The following is a 27,933-nucleotide window of genomic DNA, read 5'->3' on the forward strand; positions in this document are numbered from 1 at the left end:
CTGGATGAAGTACAATTGTCTCTGGTCTATTTTTTGGAAACTCTGCAACATGTTTAGGTTTTTTCCTCCATGCATAGCAACACTACAATGGATCACAATCCATGGCATGTTTATTGGGGTTCCCCACAATTTCCCTTGGAATAACAGAACCTAACTCACCACCACAAAGTTTTTGAAACTCCCTATAATTGCAAAAGAGGCTTCTTATGTGGTATGGAGGGCTGCTGTCTTAAATACAATGTATTTAAGCCCTGCTTAAATACAAGCTCTACAGGTGATGCCAATTCATTCAGCTCCTTTCTTCTTTGAAAAAATTATATGATGCTGCCTTATGATTCAGAAGTATGATCAAAATTCTGACAGGCAGAGTACTATTGCTTGGAGTTAGGCTTGTTTAAGGTTTCCTATCTCTCAGTCCTGGTTCCCATTTCCATAATGAAAGTGTTAAACTAATGATTTGTCTCTAATTACTTGTTATAAGGGTAAGTACAGTATCACACTTTGAACATTAAATGTCTTGTAGAAATACATGCAAAACAACATTTGTACGCAGCATCTTAAAAAAACAACACTACAAAGAATAGATTAACTGACAGCTATATATCTGCCTTCCATAGGAAGCAAGTTATGCAAGCCAGAAGCAAAATACATTATCAGTATTATATTAAAATGTCTGTCTACAACAAAGAGAGGGGTAACCTGCGCTCATCCAGATAATGTTTCACTCGAATCCCATCGGCCCGAGGCAACACCGCCAAATGGTTAGTGATTATGAGCACTGGAGTACAATAACACTTGGCAACAAAGATTTCTAATCTGCCTAAAACTGGCCATTCACAGAAGAGAGAATTTCCACCAAAAAAAAAGTATTAACAGGATTAAGGTCCAATAAACAACATGCTTACTTGTAAGCTTGGACTCTGCAAGATTGTCTGCCTGTGCTGATGGAATGAACTGCTGTACTTCATCTGCTGCTCTTTCTTCCTTGATTTCCATGATCAGTCTCTGGAGCTGCTCGATTTTATTGTGCAGACCTTCAGAACTTGCCTCTCCGAGAGCCACAGCCCAAGATTCACAGTCAGACCTTGATGCAGCTTCAAGGTAAAGATCTGGTTCTCCACTCTGAAACTCTGCACTCAGAAAACATTGACACACTTTCATTAAGACAGACATTAACAGATGTGTTTTTGAAGATTAGGGCAAGACTGATGCTTGCAGTGACACAGAATATCATACAGCTTCTCCTCTTGTGTCACAGAAGCAAATGAAACCAAGCTGCTGCTCTTCACATTCAGCACAACACAAAGTCCTCGCTGCACAGCAGGATCTTAAAGCAATTAATGTGTCCCAAAACTAGGTGGCAGTATCATTAAGCTGAAATTTAGAATCCCTATCTGATGGATATCTGGCAGCTTAGCCGGTAGCTTTCAGGGAAACCAGCTTAAGTATGAATTTGATTTAGCAGGGTCAACAGGCAAAATTCTGTCAAATGGACTGGTGGGATTCATTAAAGCAAAAAGTGTTCATTATTCTTTTTATTAGAACTGCCCTTTACACTCAGCTGCCCATTCACTCTTGTCAGATTACTGTTCATCAATACCTGGCAACAATTTAGAACAATCAACCAACAGGTTATATGGAAAGGCTTCTGGCCTCATAGCTACCCATACGTAGCTGCTGCAGAGCCTGATAGAAGTCTAGTTGTCTCTTGGGTTCACAAGGAAATTCAAGTAGCAACTAGGATCATTCATTTGATTGGAATTCACAAAGGAAACAGTCTCTAGGCATTTAAGATTCTGCCATGGAGACAGTTTCATTTAGTTGCAAATTCAGCATGACATTTAGTGCAGTACAAATGATCAGGCACGGACTAAGGGGAGGGGGGCAAATCAATGCTACTTTAACAGAAGACACCAACTGATTTAGCTATATATCTGAAGAAATAAAACTGGTAGCTGTTGGGTTTTGAAGCTGAACACTGAAAGCTAACTAAATAAAAGTCAGTTCCCAATATCATATCCCATTCTTCCAACATTCCACTGTACTTACTAGATGTGATGAGGCATGTATGGTTTTGATCCATGAATCTTTCCAATTCACAAATAAAGTGTGAATGAATGAATGAATGAATGAATGAATGAAGCCTATCAGGGATGTGGAACCTATGACCCTTCAGATGATGTTGGAATCCAGCTCTCATCAGCCTCAGCATGCATGACCAATGGTCAGGGATGATGGGAGCCAAAGTCCAACAAAATATGGAGGGCCCTAAGATCCCTATCCCTGCTTTACATGAAAAGGAGTATTATGGGGTGGATAGGGAACAAAAACCCAACCATCCACCTTGCTGTGCTCCATTCCTTTAAGCCAGGGATTGAGAACATCTAGTCCACAAGCTTAATTAGGCCCAGCATAAGGTCCTACCAGCTCATTTTCCCAAACTACACAGCTGCTGCACACCCAGCATCATACACGCAGTTGAGATGCAGCTGCCAATGCCTTAAAGTACACTCTTGACGCTTTGAAGTCCCAACAATTCTTGGGACTTCAAAGCATGTCATCTTGATGTCACATGGCTTCCCTTGAGTTCCATAGGGTGAAATAAACAGGCTGTTAAAAGAAGGCAAAACCTGCTACTGACTCCTGGCATCTGGGTAATGGTGTTTCAATACATGCTTTCATTTCCAACCATATAACTGCCTACATTCCCAGTGACTGACAATATTCTTTAAAACATTTTTGTCTTTGCATTTGTATCCTTCAAATGTCCAATAAAGCTTGATATTGCCATTATATGATATTGCTATTTTAACCGTATTTCATCATTTTATGTCCGTAAGCAGCTCAAAGAATGATGTTACTGAGCAGAATAATAAAAATGATACCACCACTTGGGGTTGAGTTTATGACCCTACATTTACTCATGCTTTCATTTACTGCTGTTATTTTAATGTTGCTAAATGTTGTTTGTTGTTTATTATAACAGACTGCAGTTTTATAATATTGTTGTTCTACTGATTGCTTTGTAAGCAGGGGGATGCAGGAGCAGTGGGCTGCAACAGAAAGGGGAATGGCAGAAATTGCAGGGGGGTGGGGGGGTCCACATGTAGAATAGGCTTCCATTTGCACAAGGGAGCCTCTGGATGCCTGCCAAAATTTAGCTGAATTGAAACCTCTTTTAAAAAGAAGTTATGCTGTGAAATTTTCATGCAGGTATTAAGAGAGTGAACTTGCTTATTCTGCATGAAATATATACTGCAAATACATTACCCACTCCTGACAAGCTTCTTCTAAGGGCCAGAGCAGCCATGATGTTAAATATCCCTTTGCATTTAATGTGCACATTTTTTAAAAATGCAAATAGCAACCCGTGGGGATAAGCAGCTGATCATTATTAGGTTCAGTGTTCTTCAACAACTCTAAAGAATGGAAGCTTCCTTCAAGTAAATGTTTGCTGCACAAACGCCAAACGCCTTGGAACTTGTACATTTTGGCTCCTGAACGATAAAAAACCGGAAGTGAGTGTTCCGGTTTTCGAACAATTTTCGTAAGCTGAATGTCTGGTGTTGCTTCCATCGCTTCCAATTGGCTGAAGGACATTCCTGCAGCCAATTGGAAGCTGCGCCTTGGTTTTCGAACTGTTCCAGGAGTCGGACGGACTCCCGGAACGCATTCTGTTCAAGAACCAAGGTACAACTGTACTTACTCACTTGCATGTACATACTGCTTCTGATGAACTCTAACTCCACTTGCATTATTCTAATAACTGGAACTAATGTCTACAGCAAGAGAACATTGATTTTCCCCCCTTTTACATTAAGCTGCAACATATGGAAGCAAATTGACTTTACTGTATTCTTCCATGTTGGGTGCATGCTAAATGAATCATCCCATTGCCCACATGAAGAAAATATTTGGGTTCCAAATCTAGTTTGGTAAAACTGAAATCAGAATATAAGACTTTATGGTTCGAGTGTTGTTTTATTTCATAAAAGTCCACAATACCTTCTATTATAGGCACACAGCAGGATATAAAGGGAGTTTATTTCTGCTTACACCACATAGCTAATAAGAGTGTTTGCCAGGACTGTTTTCACTGCCAACAAGAAGCCAATGGAGAAGGCACTGTACACAAATTAGTTCAGATGTTCAACTGTCATTTGTTACAAAACATCACCCGCAATATGGGGCTTCATGGACTGTCAAGTTTAAAGAAGATAGTTGGCTAATTAAAAACATAATAATTAGTAGGCCTGCATAAGGAGATCATCCGTTCAATCACACATAGAATCACTTCCTTCATGTTAGAGTCAAGGCACACTGACCATGCAGGGAAAAGAAAGCAAAACCCGAGGCACATTCATAATAAATTATGAGAAAGCGCTTGTTTAAAAATGCATTTTCTTTTATGATTATTCTAGAAGTAGAAAATATGTAAATTAATATGGGGAGGGAACATTGAGAGAAATAATTACAAATAGCAAGCAAATACTTAGTCACATGATTGCTCCAAAGATCAAGAATGTGAGGATCTGCCTCTTGTATAACCAATATAATGTCATGCTGTCATGCCTATATTCTTACTTAAGAGTCGACTTTTCCTACATCAGCACCTATTCATCAGGCTGTTTCCTAAACAAGGCAAATGCACTTAAACAATGCAGAGTTCAATTATCTCCCCAAAAGGAGGACACAAGCTACCCAACCTCTACATGCTCCACAGGGCTTCTGCAGTGATGTCCCTGCACAAACTGTGCTCGGGAGATTAAATCAATTACTATAATAGACATGCCCACACAAAGTCAGTGGAAAGTTGCTATTCTCCTATTTTTGTGCATATTTTTGCACTTCTATTATTTGTGTTCATACTGTGCTTTGTTTCCATTGTTCCCACTCTGGGTTCAGTTGGCGATAAAGAGTAGGCTAGAAATATTTATAATAATAATAATAATAATGTGATTTCGGCCCATTTGTGGTTGTCATGTTCCCGACTGGGCCATAAAAAGGTCACGACGACGAGTGGAGTGGGACGATCCCAGTCACAACTAGCACAAATTTATCCTAAAGGAGACAGTAAAGGTAAAGGGACCCCTGACCATTAAGTCCAGTCACGGACGACTCTGGGGTTGCGGTGCTCATCTCGCTTTACTGGCCGATGAGGAGACAAGGCAACTCCTGAGAAGGCTGACTTAGCTCCAGTAGCTGTCTAAGCCCTTGATAGGGAAGCCAATTGCCCAAATATTCCAGAAATGGTCTGCTTAACTGCTGGAGCTTTCTGCCTCGGCTGCTGTTGCTGCTTCTTTTCTGAAACACCAGTGCTCATGCCCATAGTACGCTTGGCGGTGAAAACTATCAAGAAGGATGGTACCTAGTTTATCCTAGAACAGCATGGGGTATTGAGAGCACTGACTGCTTCCTTTTTAAAAAGAATTAAATAAAAAGGATGACTTTTATAAAAAGAATGGCTTCAGCTGGTGAGCTGAATGATTGAGCTCCCTTTGACATTTTATTTTCTTTTAAATAGCCACTTAATTGCCACCTCATTGTGGTACATTTTGGAGTACCTTTTGCCTCTGATTCATAGGTCAACAAAAATGCCTCTCTCTTCCCTGATCCAATATTTGTCTCTTTGTCTCATATATACCAGCTACTGAGAACCTTGGGTATCCAAAGCAGCAACAGGGGAAGTCTACAAAAGTGGAGTCCTGATACTATAACCAAGATGTTGTTAATGCAGATGTGTACAGAAACTGACCTCTGTGTGCTTTGACCTTCCCAAAAACTTTGTGCTCCTTCTAAGGAAACATGAAGTATATGTGATTTTTTTTTTGCCCTCTCTAAAACCATTGCTTGCCATGGGCAGTTTGCAATATTTACACCTGGGTTCTGCCATCACTACCCTGAAGGAGCAATCATATTTTAACTATCTGGCTCCATGAAGACAGTTCTCTGGGGACCACTCTAGGATCAGCTGAGAAGTCACAAGTACAGTGGTACCTCAGGTTAAGTACTTAATTCATTCCAGAGGTCCGTTTTTACTATTCTTAACCTGAAGCGCCACTTTAGCTAATGGGGCCTCCTGCTGCTGCCACGCCGCCAGAGCACGATTTCTGTTCTCATCCTGAAGCAAAGTTCTTAAACCGAGGTACTATTTCTGGGTTAGTGGAGTCTGTAACCTGAAGCGTATGTAACCTGAAGCATATGTAACCTGAGGTACCACTGCATTACTCTTCCATGATCCATGTGGAGGAACAGAGGTCACTATTGTATGCTTGCTTTCAAGGTTTTTTTGTGTGAAATGATATCACTTTAAAAAATTGGTATAATGGCTTGTGATCCCCTTAGATGTTTTTTTTTTTCCTTGCAAGGCTTACAGAGCTAAGTGGACAGGCTGCAGAGGGAGGACTTCTCTGTGAGCAGGTGAGTGGAATAAGGAGCCTCTTGCCAGGAAAAATGAGGGGCGGTGGGAGGTCCAGAAGAGCGCAAGCAAGACTTGCTCAGCTGTGTGGGTGTCTACAGATCTGAGATAGAGCACCAAAACCATCTAGGATTAACCCAGGTTAGCAGGTTTGGATATTAAGAGCAAGCCATGTTTAATGCAAGTTGAGATTCATAAGCCAGCTTCAAGCCATGATTTCTGATTGTTGTTTGTTGGCCACAAACAAACGTCAGTTAATTGGCCAGGGAGGATTTGAACATATTAGCAAACCACAGTTTACTGTCGCATCAAAAGGCTGCCATGGTCAGCTGAGTCAACAAGCATAATCTGGTACATATAGTCATGGTAACTAAGCCTTTTCCTTGCCATGTATTAGTTTCCAATCATATTTTACAGGGGTCACTGTACTTTTCTCAGAATTTTTAAAATTGTTTTTTAAATGACAAATGTTGGCTTTCCGAATAGCTAAAACTGTTTGGGGAACTTTGGTAAAATAGTAATTCTGAATTAGCACAGTAGTGGAAAATTCTTGAGAATATTAATAACGAACCTCTGAAAAATAAAGCACTATCACAACCATACATTCTAACAAAAGGAGAACTGGACTTTGATATATAAATTGTATCTGCAAGATAAGTGAACTACAGACACCAGAAGCTCTTGATTCACAAAGCTAACTAAATCCTGAATTCATGTTAAAATTAGTAGTGATGAAATCATCTCTTGCTTACTGATTACGCAGTGCTAGCGATCACTTGAAAGTCAAACTTTCAGTCACCGATAAAGATTTAATTATTTTTCTTATCTTTTGTTATCCTTTTTTTTAAATAATAGCATTCATATTCCACTTTTGTCATTGCAACTTTTGTATTGATATTTCAGATTAAAATCGTCATCGCCATTATATATACACAAAGTATCTTTGGGATAGGAAAGTAATATAATCACACCACATATTTCTAAAAATTATGTCAGAGAATGTTTGCTTTCACTAGGCACCCCATACACTAAGATCCTTAGAGATCCTGCTCTACATCTCTTATTTATTACAAGGGCAATGGAACAGAGGGAGATGAGTGTTTTGAGTATGGATCACTGTATTCAAGAAATTCAACACACAGGCATATTTGTGTGTTCAGGAAAGATGAAAACACCGTCCACTTGGATTCCCAATATTTTTAAAAGTTATTTATCTTTATATTAATAAAATGAGAGCAAAATGGTAATGATTTACATTTAAGTTTAATGTACCACACCACTATAAAGCAAATGAAGTGCTGTTTTTAAGCCTCTTATATTTCAAGAGAATCTGCTGTCTCTTCTTGGTTGGAGACAGAACTGCCTTTATATACAAAAGTCCTCTGATGACAGGTTGATCTGCTTATAATATGTTTAGAGTAGCTTCTTCATTAAACATGTTCATCTCTGTACCCTGTTACGCATTATTTTTGCTTCAACAATTATATTTAATAAACTAGATTGGACGTGTCCTATACTGCTGGAACAGTGAATCAGAGTATTCACTGAGTGAATCACTGCAATCCCATTTTTTTAATTATTATAATTCATTAAATTTGTATACTGCACTTCATCCGAACATCCCAGGGCAGTCCACAGCATAAAATATGGAAGAAAACCACAAAGTGCCTAATAAAAACAAGAACAAGAACAAAGCAAACCAATAACCCCACTCCCACAAACACATTTAAAAGAACATACTGTTAATCAGCCCAAGGCCTAGCTGAAGAGGAACATTTTCATCTGGCCCCTAAAAATGTATAATGAAAGTGCCAAACGAAATTCGCTGGGGAAACCATTCCACAAAGAGGGAGCCACTGCAGAAAAGGCTCATTTTTGTATTGCCACCCTATAATGGAGGAGGAACACAAGGAGTTAGATGGTCACAGAGTCTGGGTCGGTTTATATGGGCAGAGATGGTCCTTAAGGTATTGTGGTCCTGAGCCATTTAAGGCTTCATAGGTCAGAACTAGCACTTTAAATTGGGCCTGGAAAATAATTGGCAGCCACTGCAGTTGGGCTAGGATTGGTGGAATATGCTCAAACCATCTTATCCCGGTGAACAACCTGGCTGCTGAATTCTGCACCAGCTGAAGTTTCCAAACAGTCTTTAGAGGTAGCCCTATGTATAACGTATTGAAGTAATCAAACCTAGAGGTGACCAGAGCATAGACAACAGAAGATGGGCTATCTTTGTCCAGATAGGGGCACAGCTGGGCCACCAGTCCAAGTTGATGGAAGGCACTCCACACCACTAAGGCCAACTGGCAGCAAAGGATACAGGAGTTACCCCCAAGCTATGTACCCACTATTTCAGAGTGAGTGTAACCCCATTAAGTGCAGGCAACCTCCCATTCATCCAGTCTAGGGAACCTCCCACTAACAGTGCCTCAATCTTAGGTGGAGTGAGCTTCAGTTTGTTGGCTCTCACCAAGTCCATTATTACAGAGGCAAGACAACAGTTCAGCACATGAAGATGTAAAGGAGAAGTAGAGCTGTATGTCTTCAACATACTGCTGACAATGTATTCCCAAACTCTAGATAACCCCACTCAGCGGTTGCATGTAGATGTTAAACAGTGTAGGTGTTATGTACTGAAGTTCTCACCCTGGGTCAGCAGGGGGATACTGTAGATAGTTCAGGTCCACATATGCAAATAAGGGATCGAAAATGATGTTCAGTGATTGGATAGTTACAGAAAATGGTTACTGTTGCGTTCTAGTGGAGCTCTTTATAAGCAGGCTGGCTGAAGCCTTCAGTTCAGTTCTGTTCTGGCTTGTGAATAAACAAGAGCTGTTTGAAGAATCGCTGTGTCGTCTGATGTGTTCACCCACAACTTAACAGTAGGGGCTAAAATCGTGTCCTGAGGAACCCAACACTGAAGGCTCCATGCGGTTCAAGTAGGACCAGAACCACCACAAAGTGGTGCAACCACCCTGCCCCAACTCAGACAGCCCCTCCAGGAGGATACCATGGTCAATGGTATTGAAAGCTGCTAAAAAGCCAAGGAAAATTAACAAGGACACATTTCCCATGTCTCTCTCCCATCAGAGGTCATCATACAGGGTGATTGAAGCAGTTTCTGTGCCCAAACCAGGCTAAAACCCTGATTCAAATGGATCTAGAAAATCAGTTTCCTTTTTTAGCTGTTCCTTTTGCTGAGCAGTAGGGCACTTTGAGGGGGTTTTCTACAACCAAGCAGGACATAAATTATATTACATACGTACATACATACATACATATTGTGTAACATATTTAAAGAAAAATATTAACCTCCTGGAAATACCCCAAAAGAAGAGAGAGAAATTATTATGCATCATACTTACTGAGCACTACTGAAACATCTGCTTTATTCCTGAATTCCACAACACAGCACCGCTCCAGGATTACTAACTCGGCAGCTTCACAACACTGTAAAGGGAACAAAAGAAAAGCAAGAGTTTTACTCAGATTCATTCAATAATATGGCAATTTAGGCTACAAGAAAGGGAAGAAGAAAGTATTACAGACACCACCAGTTCTGCGAAGAAGCCAGGGCCCTCTCTCCATCAACTGGGGTTGGGGGTGGGGAGATACTAAGCCACTTCACTGGCACTAGTGACTTTTGGTTCCTCCTCTTCTCAGACTGTTTCCTCCAGCCAACCACTTATAACAAAGAACTGCAACCCGAGTTTGCTTATTTCCTTCTCCCTCCCAACCCCCTTTCCTTTTTGGCGTTATCTTTTTAAAATTGTAAGCTTGAGGGGAAACACTGTCCTGTTCTTATTGATTTGCAAGGCACTCCTGGGGCCTTTCTTGGCTGAAGAGCTGTGTAAAAATTCTTTAAACATTTACTCACTCATAATAGAGTTTGCTTTCTAATAATAAGCAGCTTTTAATTTTTGATAAGGGACACGGGTGGTGCTGTGGGTGAAATCACAGAGCCTAGGGCTTGCCGATCTGAAGGTCAGTGGTTTGAATCCCTGTGACGGGGTGAGCTCCCGTTGCTCGGTCCCTGCTCCTGCCAACCTAGCAGTTCGAAAGCACGTCAAAGTGCAAGTAGATAAATAGGTACCGCTCTGGCGGGAAGGTAAACGACGTTTCCGTGTGCTGCTCTGGTTCACCAGAAGCGGCTTAGTCATGCTGGCCACATGACCCGGAAGCTGTACGCCAGCTCCCTCAACCAATAAAGTGAGATGAGTGCCGCAACCCCAGAGTCGGTCATGACTGGACCTAATGGTCAGGGGTCCCCTTACCCCTTACCTTAATTTTTGATAGCCAGTGTTGTACATTCCTTTGTATTGCTTCAAACAACTCACTCCTAGACATACCTGTACTATGCATGTAAAAAAGCTTGAAAAGCCTCAGTTGTTATCATCCCCTATGGCTGGATCCAAACTAAATCAGCTGAAATCCATGTGAAAAGTTAGACTTGGCTTAAGCGCCATTAAAATTGAAGGGAGCTAAGTGCAACTGTCTTACAGTACAATCCTATGCATGTTTACTAGAAGCATGCCCCAATGGGTTTGTAAGGACCCACCATTCAATTAGGATAACTAATTTTACTGTAATGCCTGGATACAACCCAGGATCTTTTTTCTGGTAGGACTACTGTAGTGTTTTACCTTTATGGATGCAATGGTAAGACTGTGAAAGTCTTTTTTGTTTCAGTGTGTTATGTAGGCAAAAAATACCCTTCATAATCATGATTTCATACATGCAATCTATACCAATGAGAGAATTCACAGGCACCAGACTGTTTTGTACTTCTGTATCATTAACTTTCTGTCTCAATTAGGCTCTGTTGGATAACTTGAGTGAGTTAAAATGATGTATTGAAAATCATGAGACTTTGTACAATGCAGTGGAAAAAATACAGTGGAAAAATAGCTTGAAAGAAGTTTTGAATAGAAAAGCAGAGGTGACCTTTCATTGCTCATGGACTGCAGCTTGAGCAGAATGGAGACAACTTCCAAAAGAGACATAAAAATTGCCCTTTCTTAGCAGAAAGGCAAGAATCTTGGCTGACATGTCAAGGAGCATCTTCAAAATGAATTTATAACTATTTAGAGTTCTAAGATGCATGTTTAGCTTCACAAATAAGTTTCAAAACATAGTTGAAGTGGCTAAGTCAGTTTGTCTCAGCCTGGGCTCCCAGACTGCATGCTGGCTGGGGCTGATGGGAATTGTAGTCCAAAACATCTGGAGGGTGCCATATTGGCAAAGGCTGGGCTAAGCCATAAGATTATTCAGGCCAGAGCAATCAATTAACTAACTAACTAACTAACTAACTAACTAACTAATTAGTAAAAGCTCAACTATTAATACATTGTTCTTAGTACAACTTGACTAGCTTTTATCCTTTTATCATATTTCTTAGAACCTCAACATTAAAGTGAATATTAGTACAGAAAAATAAAACATTCTCAAGCAACGAGAAATCAATGTGCCTTGGAAATTTAGAAACTAAAAAAAACCCCTACAATTATAATTTATTGCAATCTATATTCCACAGAAGGGTTTATCATATCAGCACATGAAATGGTGAAAGAAAACACACAGCAACACCTCAAAAGAATGACTTAATTTCTCTCTCTCTTTTTATTCTGTGCAACATGAGGATATTAATAGTTACAGATGCCCTATATGTCTTGGAACTGAAAAATATATTACTAATCAATAAGTGTACTGCAACTGAACACCTCCTGCTGAGATATTTTGGCCCCTGAGGCGAACCACAAAATGCACCCCGCCCCAGGGCAAGGATGAAGATCTACATCCGGAACAAGTAGAGGGAATAAAGTTCTACATCAGAATCCATTGTCCCTGTGGACCCTGCTGCCATTCACTTCACCTTGCCTCATGGGTAGGCCAGTCCTGCTGACTGCCACAAAGGACCCCACTTCCCAGTCCTGCCATTTTCCTTAAGCTAGAGTTCTAGTTTTCAGTTTACATAGCTGCTTCCTCTTCCTCCTCCTTTCACATCCTGGCATTAATGGTTAAGCTTATAGACACAATTTTACTTTTCAAAGATACTCATCTGCAGCTTAAAAACAAAACAAAAACCCCTCTGCATTGCTGAGGCACACAAAGCACTTCATGGATCTCTGCTTCCATTCATGCCTGCCTTGGTAAGATCTTGCCCTGCTGTGTAGAAGACCAAAATCCCTCTGGGGCAGCCTCCCTCCACTTCAGCTCATTATTTGGGATTCATACAAAGCTTTTGCACACCTCTATTATATGACCTTATCTGCACCGGCATTTGGAAGTCAGATTTAAGCTTCTTCTGGGAAAATGCTTAGGTTTCAGTTTATTTGCTCGGTTCTTAAAAAATATGTGTTTATACTTGTTTCCCACCCCAGGCTTCTGGAAGGAGCAAACCACAAATCCAAAAGTATAAAAAAGACATATTGATTCAGAAAGCACATCTTTCCACCAAGCAATCCTAAAACTCTTCCCAAGACATTTTGCACTGGCCAGTTAGTTTATGATTAATATCACCTTAGCTTTTGGGCAACCTCAGGTTCTCTTCTTGCAATACAAATATCCTCTCTCCTCTTCCCCAACAGAAATAAGGGGAAGCTAGCAAGGGCATTAAATATGGCCAAAGAGAACTGAAATGTCAGAATTCTTTCCTTATTCCTGTTCATCTGCCTTGATGTGCCACAGGAAAAAAAAAATGTTCTGAAGTGAAAAGGTAGCATTGTCTCCAGAGGCTTTGATAGATGGTTTTGATGTCATTATGGGAAAACTCTACCCAGAGCTGCTTCAGATGCCTATACAGCTTACATCCAAAGTGAGATTCTTTAATATTTTTTTTCTCATAATAGATGAACAGCTCCTTCTATACAGTACAGAATGTGTTTTTTTGAAGAAAAACAACCTAAATGTACATCCACATTTCTACATATTTTACAAATAACAATTTTCAGGAAGAGCTGTACACATCTGAACGAGATCTGCGGAGAAATGGCACTAATTGATACACCAGGGAAACAAACTTACACAGCAGGCAGAGCCGAAGAACATTAGTTAAATTAATCACACCAGAAGCATAAGCACATCTCTTTCCTGTTCACATGGGCATCTTAAAATGTTATCCCATTTAGAACAGTATTAGAAATATGCAGGGCACCTTACTGAAGGAAATAAGAGCCAATTCTTCAGTTTGTGAATTTTTAAACATGCAAGCAACTCCTTTATTCCACAAGGTGTGTTGAATGCTAAATCTAAATCTGATCGCATACATGTGGCTGCAGCAGGGGGAAATGCAGATGTGCTTTTGTCTAGATCCCTCTTCAGACAGCGCCACTCATAGCTTCACTGAACACCAGAGCAAGAAGAAGGAAATGCACTAGCCACAGATACAGCCCTGAAACTTGTGCACCTTTTTGGCCACGGACCCAACATCTGCTTGTTCAACTGAACTCCTGGGAAGAACACTCACATGTGATCAGGATCCCTGCATTAAAGGTAAAGGTAAAGGGACCCCTGACCATTAGGTCCAGTCGTGACCGACTCTGGGATTGTGGCGCTCATCTCGCTTTATTGGCCAAGGGAGCCGACGTACAGCTTCCGGGTCATGTGGCCAGCATGACTAAGCCACTTAAAAGGTTCCACAAATGTCAGGGGAATGGCTAACTAGCACATCCCTAGTCACATGTTCAATGAATCCATGAGTGCTCTTGCAAGAACAGTGTTATTACGGGTGGTATCAGAGCAGGTCCATTATTGTCTGGTGTATTGCTTACAGCACAATCCTAAACAGGCTTATTTAGAAGTAACTCCTACTGTATTCAACAAGTGAAGCTGAATGCTGGAAGATACAGGACAAAAGCGTATATTTCTTCATACAGTGCATAAACTATATAATTTGCTCCCCAAAGCTGCAGTGATGACCACAAACTTGTATGGTTTTTGTTATGTACTGAAGTTCTCACCGTTGGGCCAGCAGGGGGATACTGTAGATCGTTTTCACTCAGGTCCACATATGCAAATAAGGGATTGAAAGTGACGTTCAGTGATTGGCTAGTTACAGAAAGTTGCTACTGTTGCATTGTGGTGGAGCTCTATATAAGCAGGCTGGCTGAACCCTTCAGTTCAGTTCAGTTCTGGCCTGTGAATAAACAAGAGCTGTTTGAATAATCGCTGTGTCGTCTGATATGTTCACCCACAACTTAACAGTTTTAAAAGAGGATTAGTCAAATTCTTGGAGGATAAAGCTTTCAATGGCTACTATCCCTGTCAGAGGCAGCAATGCTACTGAATGCCAGTTGCTAGAAACCACAGGAGGGGAGGGTGCTGTTATGCCCAGGTCCTGCTTGCAGGACTTCCCACGGGCATCTGGTTGAGAACAGGATGCTGGACTAGATTTGCCACTGCCCTGATCCAGCACACTTTTACGTTCTTATGTTATGTTTAAGTCAGGTTGCAACTTAATCAGATATCACTCTAACTTCCATGCTGAACAAACGAGTGGTGTTGTTTCCATCAGCCCCAACTAGCAATAGCCAATAATCAGAGATTATGGGAGTTGTGGTTCAACAATAGCTAGAGGGGTTAACTCAAATACCAACTGGTGTAATAGGAAAGACAAATACTCACATGAATATATCACAGGGTATATCAGCAAATAGGTTTTAATAACGACCTATTTCAAGAAGTAGATGCTGGGTTTTGTTTTGTGGGAATGGAGTAGTAGACTGAAAATACAGTGAGTTTTCAGCTCCCAGTGCTCTGTTGAAATCAATTTTTACATTAGTTGTGGCAATCTGAAGATTCTCTACTATCTGATCACTTTTCAATTACCTTGCTGAAATGAGATAATCTTCTCCCTCCAGGAGCCTGGACAAATGTCCACATTTTGCAACAGACAGCAGATAACTGACACCTTATTGGCAATCTCAGTGTAGAAAGTCAAAAAATAAATAAGATCCAACAATGCACTTGTAGTTGCAAGACATAGGAAGAACTTTGTTCAAGTCGAGGCCTTGGACGGCTTCTACATGGGAATTTCTTGATAGGGAAAGGCTGGTAAAGTTTCAAAGGCTATCACTCCCAGTAGTTAAAAATGCACCTCCTTGTTTTTCATTGATAGTGCCAAGCCCCATAAGCTCTTTTACCTGAGTTCTCTCAGTTTCTATGGTTTTCCCCCACTGGGCTGCAGACTGATGGTGGAAAATATGGATGTCAGCAGACGTAGCATAAGTTCTCATGTGCTTGCTTCACTATGACCACAACTTGAAACTACATCTCTAGGCCTCTGCAAAACAGCTACGCAGCTACACAGCTGATGTGGGTTGAGTTGTCACTGTGATGTGGGTTGAGTGCTCACTGTGCCGCAAGCAAGAAAAAAGCAGATGGCATGAGTACAGCGCTCATTGCCACTACTAGCAGTGTGGTCATGTGAGCCAAACCTAATTTTCCATACACTCAGTTTAATGCCTTATCCCTGTGGTATGGGACACCACCCACCAGGTCACACCACTTGTTACCTGGTGTACTGCTTTTCACAGTCCGTCCTGCTGATTCCTCTGAAGTCCCTTCCCTGATTTTTCTTTATTTCCCTTTTCTCTTTCTAGACTGCAATTCCCACATCTTTCTCTCCCAAAATACAACTGCATCAACTATTCCTGAGATTAGGGATATTCCGCATGCAGCTACCACTAAAATATTTTGGGGGATTTAAATTATAACATTGATGACACAGGAGTTTGATGTAGCTCTGATTACACAATCCCTAAAGAGGAAATACGGTAGATGCCATGGGTGACCATCATCATTTAATAGTCTGGGAAGTGGAGAAGGAAGCCTGTGGCAAATTTCCAGCTGAGGAAGAGCTGAACAGTTCAGAGAGGAATATGGGAAGAGCGAAGGGGAAAGGTAAAAGTGATAGAATATGTGTTAGACAGAATATGAAAAAATATGTCCCAGATTATTGACTGAAGGTATTTGAGGCCAACACTGGTCTAGATGTGTTCAATGCCTAGATAACTGACCACATGGGAATGGCATGTACCCCACTCTGGGTTCCACGGTAGGGCAGGAAGTTCTATTTGGCTAAAGTGGAATGCAGTTTCCACATCTTGGCCAACCAAACAGATAAAAGTTTTTACAACTTTGCAGAAGTCAAAAGATATGAAAAGGTTCTCTATTACTTTACAGAGATGCATGTATGATGACTTAAGCTCATTTGCCTTTGGTCACCTCAGTGCAAAAGTTTTTAAATGGTATTAAACAGTATTTTGAGAATACATGTATGCCAAGAAAATTTAGCAAAAATGCCTCTATGTATCTGAAGGATTCTATTGAATTCATGTGGGCACAGTAAACCTTCACCCCATAAGTACTGTAAATGCATCTTAGAAAACATCCAGCAATTCCTATGTCCACTTTCAGGGCAGTTCCCCATTAGTAAACTCATCCCTCAGCTTCCTGAATTTCCCAAATGCAAGCTGACAGCAAGCACTATTCTAATTTCAGATCAGATAAAATAATTTAATTAATTCAGAGACACAACAAACCACAGCAATACCACTATCTCAAGAACAAACACTCTGAACGATATATTGTTTCACAGATAAGAGCCTGTTATAATTAAGACACTATTCCACTAGTACACTGACAACATTATGCTAGTAGCTTGCATTTACTCTGTAAACTACAGTATAGCACGCAATACAACTTAAGAAAGCTGGTTTAATGTACTTGCACTTACTTATATAGACCATTGTCAGTAGAGATCAATCATGTCAATGTGCAAACATTATATTACCGTATTTTTCGCCCTATAGGACAAACTTTTTCCCCTCCAAAAATGAAGGGGAAATGTGTGTGCGTCCGATGGGGCGAATGCAGGCTTTCGCTGAAGCCTGGAAAGCGAGAGGGGTCGGTGCGCACGCGTGCTTCTCCCCGTCACCAGCCCCACAAGCTCCGGGGACAGCTGGGAGGCGCAGCGCGTCTTCCCGCTGTCCCCAGACCTGGTCTGCAGGCGGGCGGCGGGGAGAAGAGCGCTTCTCCCCGCTGCCAGCCCCACAAGCGCCTGGGGGGGGGGAAATAAATTTTTTTTCTTTATTTCCCCCCAAAAAAACTTGGTGCGTCCTATGGGCCGGTGCGTCCTATGGGGCGAAAAATACGGTTATTCATGGACTATATCATCTTAATGCATCATGCATATGCATAGCTAAAAAGGGGAAATTAAACTAAACAATCTGGGGCTTGTAAATCAATAGATTTATTTACAAGGTTATATACATTTTCCTGATAGAGCTCCTAACAAAGGCCTGCACAGGGTTCTCTTTGTCTAAGGCAACTTTATCCAATCTGATGCCTTCTGTATGTTTCAGACCACAACTCCTCTAATCATCAGCCAGTATATCAATGTTTAGGAATGCTGAGGTTTGTAGTCTGGGGAAGACTAGTCTAAGATAATAAATATGAAAGCGGGGGGGAGGAGGAGCTGTGCTGCACTTTCAAGGAAAGTGCATAGTTAATTCAACTGTGCCAGAAAACAAGATACACAGATTGTACAGAACGCAAAGCTGTCACTCAGATTCAGTGGCTTATCTGAAGACAATTACTTGCATCTCAAATGCAAATTGACGTTATCCTGAAGTTTGTGTAATGTGTTAGTGCCTTTCTTTCTCTCTCTCTGTTTCTCTGTTTCTCTCTCTCTCTCTCTCTCTCACACACACACACACACTTAATAGTTTAATTAAGAATTCCCCTTAAAATGCTGTTTTCTTTACATTTTGTACTGTTCAACTTAGCAGCTTTTCCATTTAATTATGAATGGCTGCTGTATTTGACTTATGCAACTCATCAGTTTGAAAAATGATGTGGAAGAGAGGAAACAAACTGTAGTAAGAAGGACAGTCTGTGGTTACAGCAGGTCCAGGGGAGATGTGTGATCAGGCTGCTTCACATTATTCAGAACGCATGTGGGTTGCCTGCAGATTTAATGTTCAGGAACAGCTGTCCTAAATATTGGTACACAGAAGAACAGTATTTTAGTAACACCCAGTAGGGAATTCCACCCTGCTGATTTCAATTAGCTCTCTTTCAAATCTGGAGATACTTAGTTTCCATGGGTAAAGTTCCCCAGTCGGGGCAGTGATAATTGCAGTTATTTCTAGAGGTCTGCCAACCAGCTACAAACAATGAATTTCTTATTCAAACTTAGTAAGAGAAGGATACTATAGTTTTGCTGGTGCCAATTTTGAATTTGTCAAGTCTTCTAAATTCCACTAACTAGCTTTTTTGCCCTTACCTCCATTTTCAACAATCCAGCCAAAGTTTGCTTCCTTTGATTTCATTATGGGTTTTACATTTTGGGTGGTGATGGCACCAAAAACCCGCACAGTAAATGCTTGTTTTCATTTCTCTGCACTGCTCATATCAAGAGGGAGAGTTTGAGACTAAGAATGGAAGTTCCCCAAGAGTTCTCCTCCCCCAGTCAGTCACTTGCCACAGACATCATCCTAATACCTCAGACAAAAATAAACTAGTTAGAACTTTTATGAGTACATAGCATTAGAAGTGGCTCCAGCTGTCAGTGCTTGTTCAGATGAATGGTTTAGTTCTTTCCTATAATGGGTCACAAGCACACAAAGATAAACAAGCATCCCTCTTACAAATAAATCACTTGGTGCCAACCCTGATTTACTTTCATTAGCAGGCATAAAAAGGTAACACAACTCACTTGACAGATGTGTTTTAAATTACCATTGTTGACTTTATTGTTTCACCTATTTAACAGACCCAAACAGAAGCATAAATTATCAAACTGACCACAGATAAGATGTAGGCATAAACATTACAACTGGCTCCATGATTCTAAACACTTGTAATATAATATCATGGTTTGGATAACTTTATAGCCCCATAAGAGTGTTATGATCTCATACAGTCACCAACTGAAAATATTGTAAAAGACTCGTGAGCCAACAGCTGTTCTGCATGCATCCAGCATCTTTGCTACATTTTAGTACAAAATGTTTTTATATATACCACAATGCCAACTTCTTTTTAATATTCAATATTAAAAAACAGAAAGGACAATACATAAACTAAGTATCTTTCAACAAAAGAGGGCATTGTATTATTAATTAAGTAGTTATTTTATAACAATGAGAAATAAATATATGGTTGAATCTTATATTGGTAATTGGTATTCCAAATACAGATTGATAGTTCATTTTTCTATAAATTTCCTGGCTTAAAGATTAGAGGAACATCTAGTAAAATATGCTAATTTAATGGAGAGAGAATGCCCCCAGTTTTTTCATTCCCAGTCTATGTTTTTTTGGAGCTCATTTGGGCTTCCAGTGAAATGCAGTGCATATCCTTGTCACCGTTAATAAATTTACTGCTAATTGCCATAAGACTAGAACTTACTTCTACAAATGCTTATGCCATAATAAATTTGTTAGGATCTAAGGTCTTAAAAAGCAGAGACATCACCTTGCCAACAAAGGTCCGTATAGTAAAAGCCATGGTTTTCCCAGTAGTGATGTATGGAAGTGAGAGCTGGACCATAAAGAAGGCTGATCGCCGAAGAATTGATGCTTTTGAATTATGGTGCTGGAGGAGACTCTTGAGAGTCCCATGGACTGCAAGAAGATCAAATCTATCCATTCTGAAGGAAATCAGCCCTGAGTGCTCACTGGAAGGACAGATCGTGAAGCTGAGGCTCCAATACTTTGGCCACCTCATGAGAAGAGAGGACTCCCTGGAAAAGACCCTGATGTTGGGAAAGATGGAGGGCACAAGGAGAAGGGGACGACAGAGAATGAGATGGTTGGATGGTGTTCTTGAAGCTACTAGCATGAGTTTGATCAAACTGCGGGAGGCAGTGGAGGACAGAAGTGCCTGGCGTGCTCTGGTCCATGGGGTCACGAAGAGTCGGACACGACTAAACGACTAAACAACAACAACAAGGTCTTCTGCTTTTGATACAATACACTAGCACCCCTTTGGAAGTATTAAATTTAGAACTACCTATTAGTTTACTTCTCTTTTGAGTCCCACATATTTTTGCAAAAGATGTTTATAAGCAAGATTGTCCAGCTTTAACTAGTTTTTCCCTCCTTTATTTTAGCTGCTATTCAAAATGCAGTCACAGACTTAGTCCCAAAACATTTTAATACAACAAATGATCAGCAATTCTGCAACTATATGGGACTTCTATTCAAGAGACTTGAAACAACCAAACAGAAAGATCTGTGTTCACATTTAATTAATTAATTAATTTTAATCATTGATGGTTTCTTGCTTCAACCATAAATGTCATTGTTCCATTCAGTTTTCAAGCAAGACTGCATTTGGTGCTATCAGAAAGAATGAAGAGTTACAGAAAGAGGACCTAATTTATGGCCTAATTTATTTGCTTTAAGACCGTATTTATTTTGCTGAGCTAATCATTTCATGTGATACTCAATATAGAAAAATCTTGTAGTTCTGTTAAATATTGAAACAGCCACTTAAATAATACACAAAAGTTTTGCTTTTCTACTTTTCCTCCAGAGCAAGAGAGAATAAAACTTGCTCCATTTCCCATGTAACAGCCCTTTAGATATTTGAAGATCGCTATATTTCATCTCAGTCTCCTCTTTTCCAAGCTAAACATACCCAACTCCCTCAACTTTTCCTCATAAGGCTTGGTTTCCAAACCCTTGACAATCTTGGTCGCCCTCTTCTGCACACGTTCCAGCTTGTCAATATGCTTTTTAAATGGTAGTGCCCAGAACTGGACACAGTACTCCAGATGTAGTCTGACCAAGGCAGAATAGAGCAGTACTATGACTCCCATTGATCTGGACACTAGACCTCTGTTGATGCATTAGCTTTTAAAAAAAAATTAGCTTTTTCCCTCCCCCCCCTTTTTTTTGCTGCTGCTGCTGCATCACACTGTTGACTCGTGTTAAGCTTGTGGTCTACTAAGACCCCAAGATCCTTTTCACATGTGCTACTGGCAAGCCAGGTGTCCCTCATATTATATTTGTGCCACTGGTTCTTCCTGTCTAAGTGTAGAAACTTACATTTATCCCTATTGAAATTCATGCACTACATTCACAACATTTCCCTGATCTGTCAAGCATGTAACTCTATCAAAGAAAGAAATGAGATTCGTCTGGCATGACTTGTTTTTGAGAAATCCATATTGGGTCTTGGTAACCACAGTATCCTTTTCTAAGTGCTCACAGACTGACTGCTTAATTATCTGTTCTAGAACCTTTCCTGGTATGGATGTCAATCTCACCAGTTGTAAGTTACCTGGTCTACTCTTTTCTTTTTGAAGTTAGGAAGAACATTTCCATGCCTCCAGTCCTCAGGGATCTCACCTGCTCTCCAAGAATTCTCAAACACTAGTATAGACAGAGGCTTTGCTAGGTAGCTAGGTGTTCCCTCACCACTTCTTTTCCTATCTTGGGTTACAGCTCCCTCCTTTCATTGTTTACTCTGTTATCACCAGGTTACACGCTGGTTTTCTTTGGAGTGAAAACAGAGGGGCAAAGTAGGTGCTGAACATATATTATATAGAGCAGGGGTGGCCAACTCCCAAGAGACTGTGATCTACTCACAGAGTTAACAACTGGCAGTGATCTACCCCCCTTTTTGGCATTCGGGTCAAAGTTGTTGAGTTTTTTCAGGGAGGAGGTAAAATGCTGAGGGGAGTCACAGTTGTTCAGCTTCTTTGGGGGGAGCCAATGATCTACCAGTGATCTACCACAGATGTCCAGTGATCTACTGGTAGATCACGATCTACTTGTTGGACATGCCTGATATGGAGGAACAGAGTATAACTGTAGAAACAAGGGAGTAGAAAGCACAATATGGCACAGAATTATTTTTTTTTTAATATTTTATTAAGGATTTTCTTGTTTTACAGAAGTGTAGTGCCTCATTTTTGGTTTGTTTTTTTCATGTAACATTTTTACAAATCCATTTCATTTGTTGAGGCATTAGGGGGAGAAGAAAAAAGAGAGAGAGAAGAAAAGGGGGGTGGCAGGAGGGAAGATGGATGGGGGTGGGGTCGGGTGGTGGTGTTTCTATTATGTTTAATGTGTGTAGAGTTTGGTGTCAGCGTTGTTTGTGTTGTTCACTTGTGTTCCTTTGGTGGAGAGAGAGGTTGGGGTTGGCCTAGGGTGTGATTGTTTGCTTGTGATTGGCTGTGGTGATCTTTGTTTTCGTGTGTGAGTGAGGTGGGTGGGTGTTTTGGATCAGGTTAGCCATATTGATTTGTATGCTGTTGGTGGATTATTGTCAATGTCCTGTTGGGCTGTGTGTGTAATAAAGGGGAGCCATACCGGGGTGAAGGTGTCTTCTTCTGTTTGTCCCCGTGTCAGTTTCAGTTTGTTAGTTAATTTTTCTAGTAGGGCTGTTTCCCATACTATTTGGTACCATTGGTCCATGCTTACTCCTGACAGGTCTCTCCAGTGTCTGGTTATGGTGTTTCTGGTTGCTGAGAGCAGGTGGGTTATGAGTTGCACAGAATTGAGCATCAACACCTTCCTCAATGTGTATTGCACTGTCCAAGTCCCCTGCTGTGTCAAGAGACACAGAATCATTGGAAACTGGTTTATTAGAGCAAATAGAGCAACGTGAGCCTGGCCTCTTACAACCAGTCAGGGGCTGGCTCTGCCTGGTCCTTGGCACTGGCTTTACCTAATGTTGGTCTCACAGGTTTAGGTCAACAGAAGGAATGATCTCTTACTGAGATGTTCCACGGAATTCAATAGTAGCTTGTAAATATGAACTACTATGGGTTTTTGGTGGCCTAATATAAATTACCATCCAATTTGCAAGTCTTAGATAACGTTAATGAGAACATAAACTAGGACTCTCATTAAATGAGAACCATAGATTTTAGTGCCTCTTCACAAGAAAAAAAGGACTCAAAGGGATGGATCTACTGGGAAATTCATCACAGCCACCAGTTCTGCTACTTGTAGATGTCCTTGGTCTATAGCCAGGAGAACAATTAATCTTATTTGTAGGCTGATGTTCTGAAGTAAAAATTTCAAAAGGTATTGGGCATGTTTCCCAAAAGATTACATATATATTGTTTTAAAAATGTCACCATGTTGCTGCTTGTGCACATTTATGAAACTTATGCTGGGCAATATCTTTTCTATAACTGCTAAGTTGACCGTTTTGCTTTGAACATTATTACAGTATAATTTAGAGCCTTTTTATTCTGAATGTGGGTAAAAATGTGCCATCATTCTTTAAAGAATATTTTTCTAAAGACTGTGTTCTCTATAAGTGTGCATGAAGGTCACTTTTTGTGGCAATTCCTAAATCTCTGCTAAAAGTGTGTGTGTGTGTGTGCGCGCACACACACACACACACACACACACACACTTGAAACAGTTCATTATTCAGAGTCTTGAAGATTTAAGGAAAGAACACAGAAGACAAATAATGATTATACCATGCCTGCCAATTGCTCCTTTAAAAAATGGGACACCCTGTTTTTTCGTGTGCGATTGTGGTGGCTATTTGGGGTGCTACAGTTTCGTGCTGTGCTCTTGCATTTTTCAGGGCAAGAGAGAGGCATGGGTCATGTGATTCACCTGGAAGTGCATCCCAGAAGACGCATCAAACTTTAGATGGAAGGTAGGCCTACTCAAGTTTAACATAAAAAGCAACAAGAAGTTTCACATTACAGGACTGATTTTGCTGCTTTTGCATTTGAGTACTGAATAGCAAGCTCCCCAGCATGGTTCAAAATTGGTTCAGCTTATCAGAATTCTTCACTTTGTGTGCCATAAAATCTCAGGATTTTGCTTATTTTTGCTTGAGAAAGCTCAGGAAGACCAAGACCAGGAGATGACACCCCAGCAGTCCCTGTTCATCCTCCCTCCTAAAACTCATTCAAGCAAGAGGGACAGTAGCACAGAATGGTTATGCAAGTGCTGTGGGGAGGGGTACTGCTTTCAGCCACCTGAAGATCTCTCCTTTAAAGCTTAGTCTCTGCTGCCTTCTGAGCATGTACAGGTTATTGTCCAGGAATCTGCAAAAGGCATTACATGGGAGTGCCAACACTGAAACACTGACTCAGTGTATTATCCAAATCGAGACTCCTGGTTTAGCTTTCTTGGAAAAACCATGAGTTATAACCAAGTTTTGTCCTATGGGGTCAACCCATTTTTACTACTTTTCCAGAGATTTTGTGTATGGGTGGAATTCTCCATACAACACTTAAGAGGCAAGATAAACCAAGTAAGTCAGTAATGTGGATATCAACAATGTTTTTGACACACATTTTAAGTGGAAACAGGAACTATATATGGATTATTAATGAATTAGACTATTAATTTAATGTAAGTATAAAACTTTTAAAGTGATTCCATTTTAATTATCAACCAATAATCATTCTTTAGGAACAGTTTTACTATGCATATTTCTACCTTGCTTCACATTGATCTTATGCAGAAGTGAGCGTTAAGATTCATATTCTACTGAACACTTTGTTCAGGATGAGTTGTTTTTTTGGTTTAAAAAGAATGAAGAACAGATTTTTTTAAAAAAAATCTCTTATCAGATGAAATTGCTGTAAAAGAAATGGTAGCACAAAAGCCAAACAAGTTCGCCATGATGCTACTAGGTAATTGCATTGTTAAGGACATATCCTTATTTATGATTTTCTTGCATAACCTTTTTCATGATCTATGTAAGCATTAGAAAACCATGCCATAGGGCATGAAGTCTAAGTACTGTCATTCTCATACAGATCACAGTTTTTGTAAATACAGTGGTCTTCCATGATTATAGCTATTCCTACAGAAGGAAAACCTGACTTTCATAGAGGAGATAGTAAATTAGCAGATTCACAGCAGCTCATGACTGATTCATGACAGTATCCACATTCTGATCATGAAAACCTGAAACTTTCAAAGCAAACTACGAAATAAGGTGGTTTTCATATAACACTTGAGTGTTAAAACTTCTAGTTTACAACCCAAGGCTTAACCCAGAGGTAGGCAGCTCAGTGTCTCTAGGAGTTGTTGGATTCTAGCTCTCTCCAGCTAGAAACCAGCATGGCTAATGGTCAATTATGACGGGGGTTGTAGTCCAACACTATCTAGAGGGCTTAGCCATTCTATTCTTAGCCCATTGTGAGGTCAGTCTTGCCAGGGACTGTAGTCATTGGCTATTACTACCCCATCTGTGAAGTGGCTAAAAAAACCTTAACCTACAACACATATTTGCATTCTTTATGCATGAGACTCTTGTAGTAAAAGAATTCAATACACCCTTGTATCATTCTTGTTTTGTTGCCACATAAACTTGGAAGAACCAGCCTGTCTTGAACCAGAGACTGTGCTCTTCTCCATACAGATGCCCATACTACATTAAGAAAGCAAATTTGTCTCCCTGGATATACCAGCAGAGGAACCTTTGCTGCTTTATTCATTCTCTGTGGCTGTTTGTTTGTTTTCATTCTTGTTATTTATGCTTGACTGGTATTGTTTTTATAAAATGTTGGGTTACCAGTTGGGATCCCTGTTTTACCTAAAGATGCACAACAGGTGCCCTTGGGCTTTCAAACCTTCCTTCTCCACTTGTTCATACCTTGCCTATTCAAGCCCAGCTCATATCTGCATTTGCTATTTCCCAACCTCCTCCAGCTCTGGTTGGGTGCTACACATCACATTGATACTGTCAAGACATTCCGCTATGCCTTTAATCAACTCCTCTCAACTGTTGCAGCCCAGTTCCATTCAAAAGCCTATTCTACTAATCCCCAATGCTGTTTAGTACAGTTGAAGTCACTGGGCATGGTAACTCAGAGATTTGGGGCCCAGCTTTTATGTATGGATCAGAAGAAGCTTGGACTATTTTGAACTGGTGCCTAGATGCAGTGGTGGGCTGGATAGGGGGCTGCAAACCAAGACTGAACCCTGCTAATATGGAGACTTTGTGGATGGGCAGTTGCCAGGTGGGGGAGTTGGGGCATTCACCAGTTCTGGACAGGGCTGTGCTCCCTTGGGAGTGCTCCTATATCCCTCTTTGTCACTAGAGGCTCAGGGAACATCCATGGCAAGGATGGCCTATTATCAGCTTAAACTAACTCTGTCGTTTCCTGGACAAGAAGTCCCAAACAGGCTTTTCCTACTACTGCCTCTTAAGTATGGAATGCCCTTCCCTCTGCCATATATAAAGTAGCAACCACCAGTTGCTTCATATGCCTTGTAAAGGCATTACATTATTATTATTATTATTATTATTATTATTATTATTATTATTATTATTATTATTATTATTATCCAGGCTTTTTAGAGTGTTGGACTAGGGCCTGGGAGACCAGGGTTCAAATCCCCACTCAGCCAGAATCCGAGACCAGGGAGAAGAGTCGGTGGGAGAAGATTGGAAGAAATTTAAAGACTATTTACAGAAATATTGTAAAATTAATGAATGTTAGAACGATGTTGGATAGAAACTAAGTGGTTTTTAGCTGCAATACTATAAGGGAATATGAAAAATGGATTACTAATAGGTAAAGATTTAATGTTACAATATTTTAAGATTAAAGATTAGGATAAACAAAGAGGGGAAGGATTTGCTGAACCAACAAATTGAATTGGAATACAAAAAAGGGAGGCGTGAGGAGGTCCGGGAAACAAGCTAATCAAAAATAAGTAATGGAAAGATTGAGTTGTTTTTAATTATTTTTATTCTGTATTTTTCTTTTTTCTATTTTTCTTTTGTAATATTTTGAAAATCTTAATAAATATCTTATAAAAAAACAAAACAAATCCCCACTCAGCCATGAAACTCACTGGGTGACCTTGGGCCAATCATCATCTCTTAGCCTAACCTTCCTCACAGGATTATTGCGAGGATGAAATGGGGAGGAGCAGAACCATGTACACAACCTTGAGCTCCTTGAGCGGAAAGGTAGTATATAAATATAATAAATAAATAAAATAAGGCCCTGGTTTTATCTGTATTAATTCCTGCTTTTCCTATGTTTTACATGCTTTTACATTAATGGTTTTAAGTTATATTTTTATTTTAATGATCTTCTACTGTTTATATGTTGTTGATTGCTGACAGGTTTTTTCAAATGTTATTTATAATTTTTTTCAAATAAATAAATAAATAAATGTGAGGCAGCATTTCTCCCTAACACCAGCTGCTTAATGCAGACAGGAGCAAGGGCTTCACCTTTCTGCCCTGCTTAGGAACTTCCAAAGGCATTTGGCTTGAAGATGATGCTGGGCTAGATTCTAATAAACTACAAGACAGAAATGCGGTCTGAGCCCTAAGCAGCAAGTTACTCCTTTGACCCGGGAGCTGGAGCTGTAACATCCATTTTGCAAAGAAGGAAACTATTTTATTTGTTTAACAAAATTTATACACCATTGGAGTGTAGTAAAACTTCTAAGCAATTTTAAGAAATGCTAAAACTATCAACGTATCAGAAGATCAAACCTTTCCATTCTTAAGGAAATCAGCCCTGAGTGCTCACTGGAAGGACAGATCCTGAA

General features: G+C 40.3%; 1 protein-coding gene across 6 annotated transcripts in view; it reads right to left on the minus strand.

Moving 5' to 3' along the window:
* INPP4B (inositol polyphosphate-4-phosphatase type II B) overlaps positions 1 to 27,933 on the minus strand; it is a gene marked incomplete at its 5' end in the record, with an annotated part of 260,693 nt that overhangs the window by 139,821 nt on the left and 92,939 nt on the right. For 5 of the 6 annotated variants that reach the window (XM_082237557.1, XM_082237558.1, XM_082237559.1 and 2 more), the window contains 2 exons: positions 906 to 1,130; positions 9,784 to 9,868. In XM_082237557.1, the coding sequence (XP_082093683.1) occupies positions 906 to 1,130; positions 9,784 to 9,868 (310 nt within the window). Of the gene's footprint in view, positions 1 to 905; positions 1,131 to 9,783; positions 9,869 to 27,933 lie in introns of those variants that run through there. The other variant, XM_082237560.1, reaches the window with a different exon arrangement.

This window comes from Podarcis vaucheri, assembly GCF_965113315.1.
Source record: "Podarcis vaucheri genome assembly, chromosome: 9".
Taxonomy (NCBI): Eukaryota; Metazoa; Chordata; class Lepidosauria; order Squamata; family Lacertidae; genus Podarcis; species Podarcis vaucheri.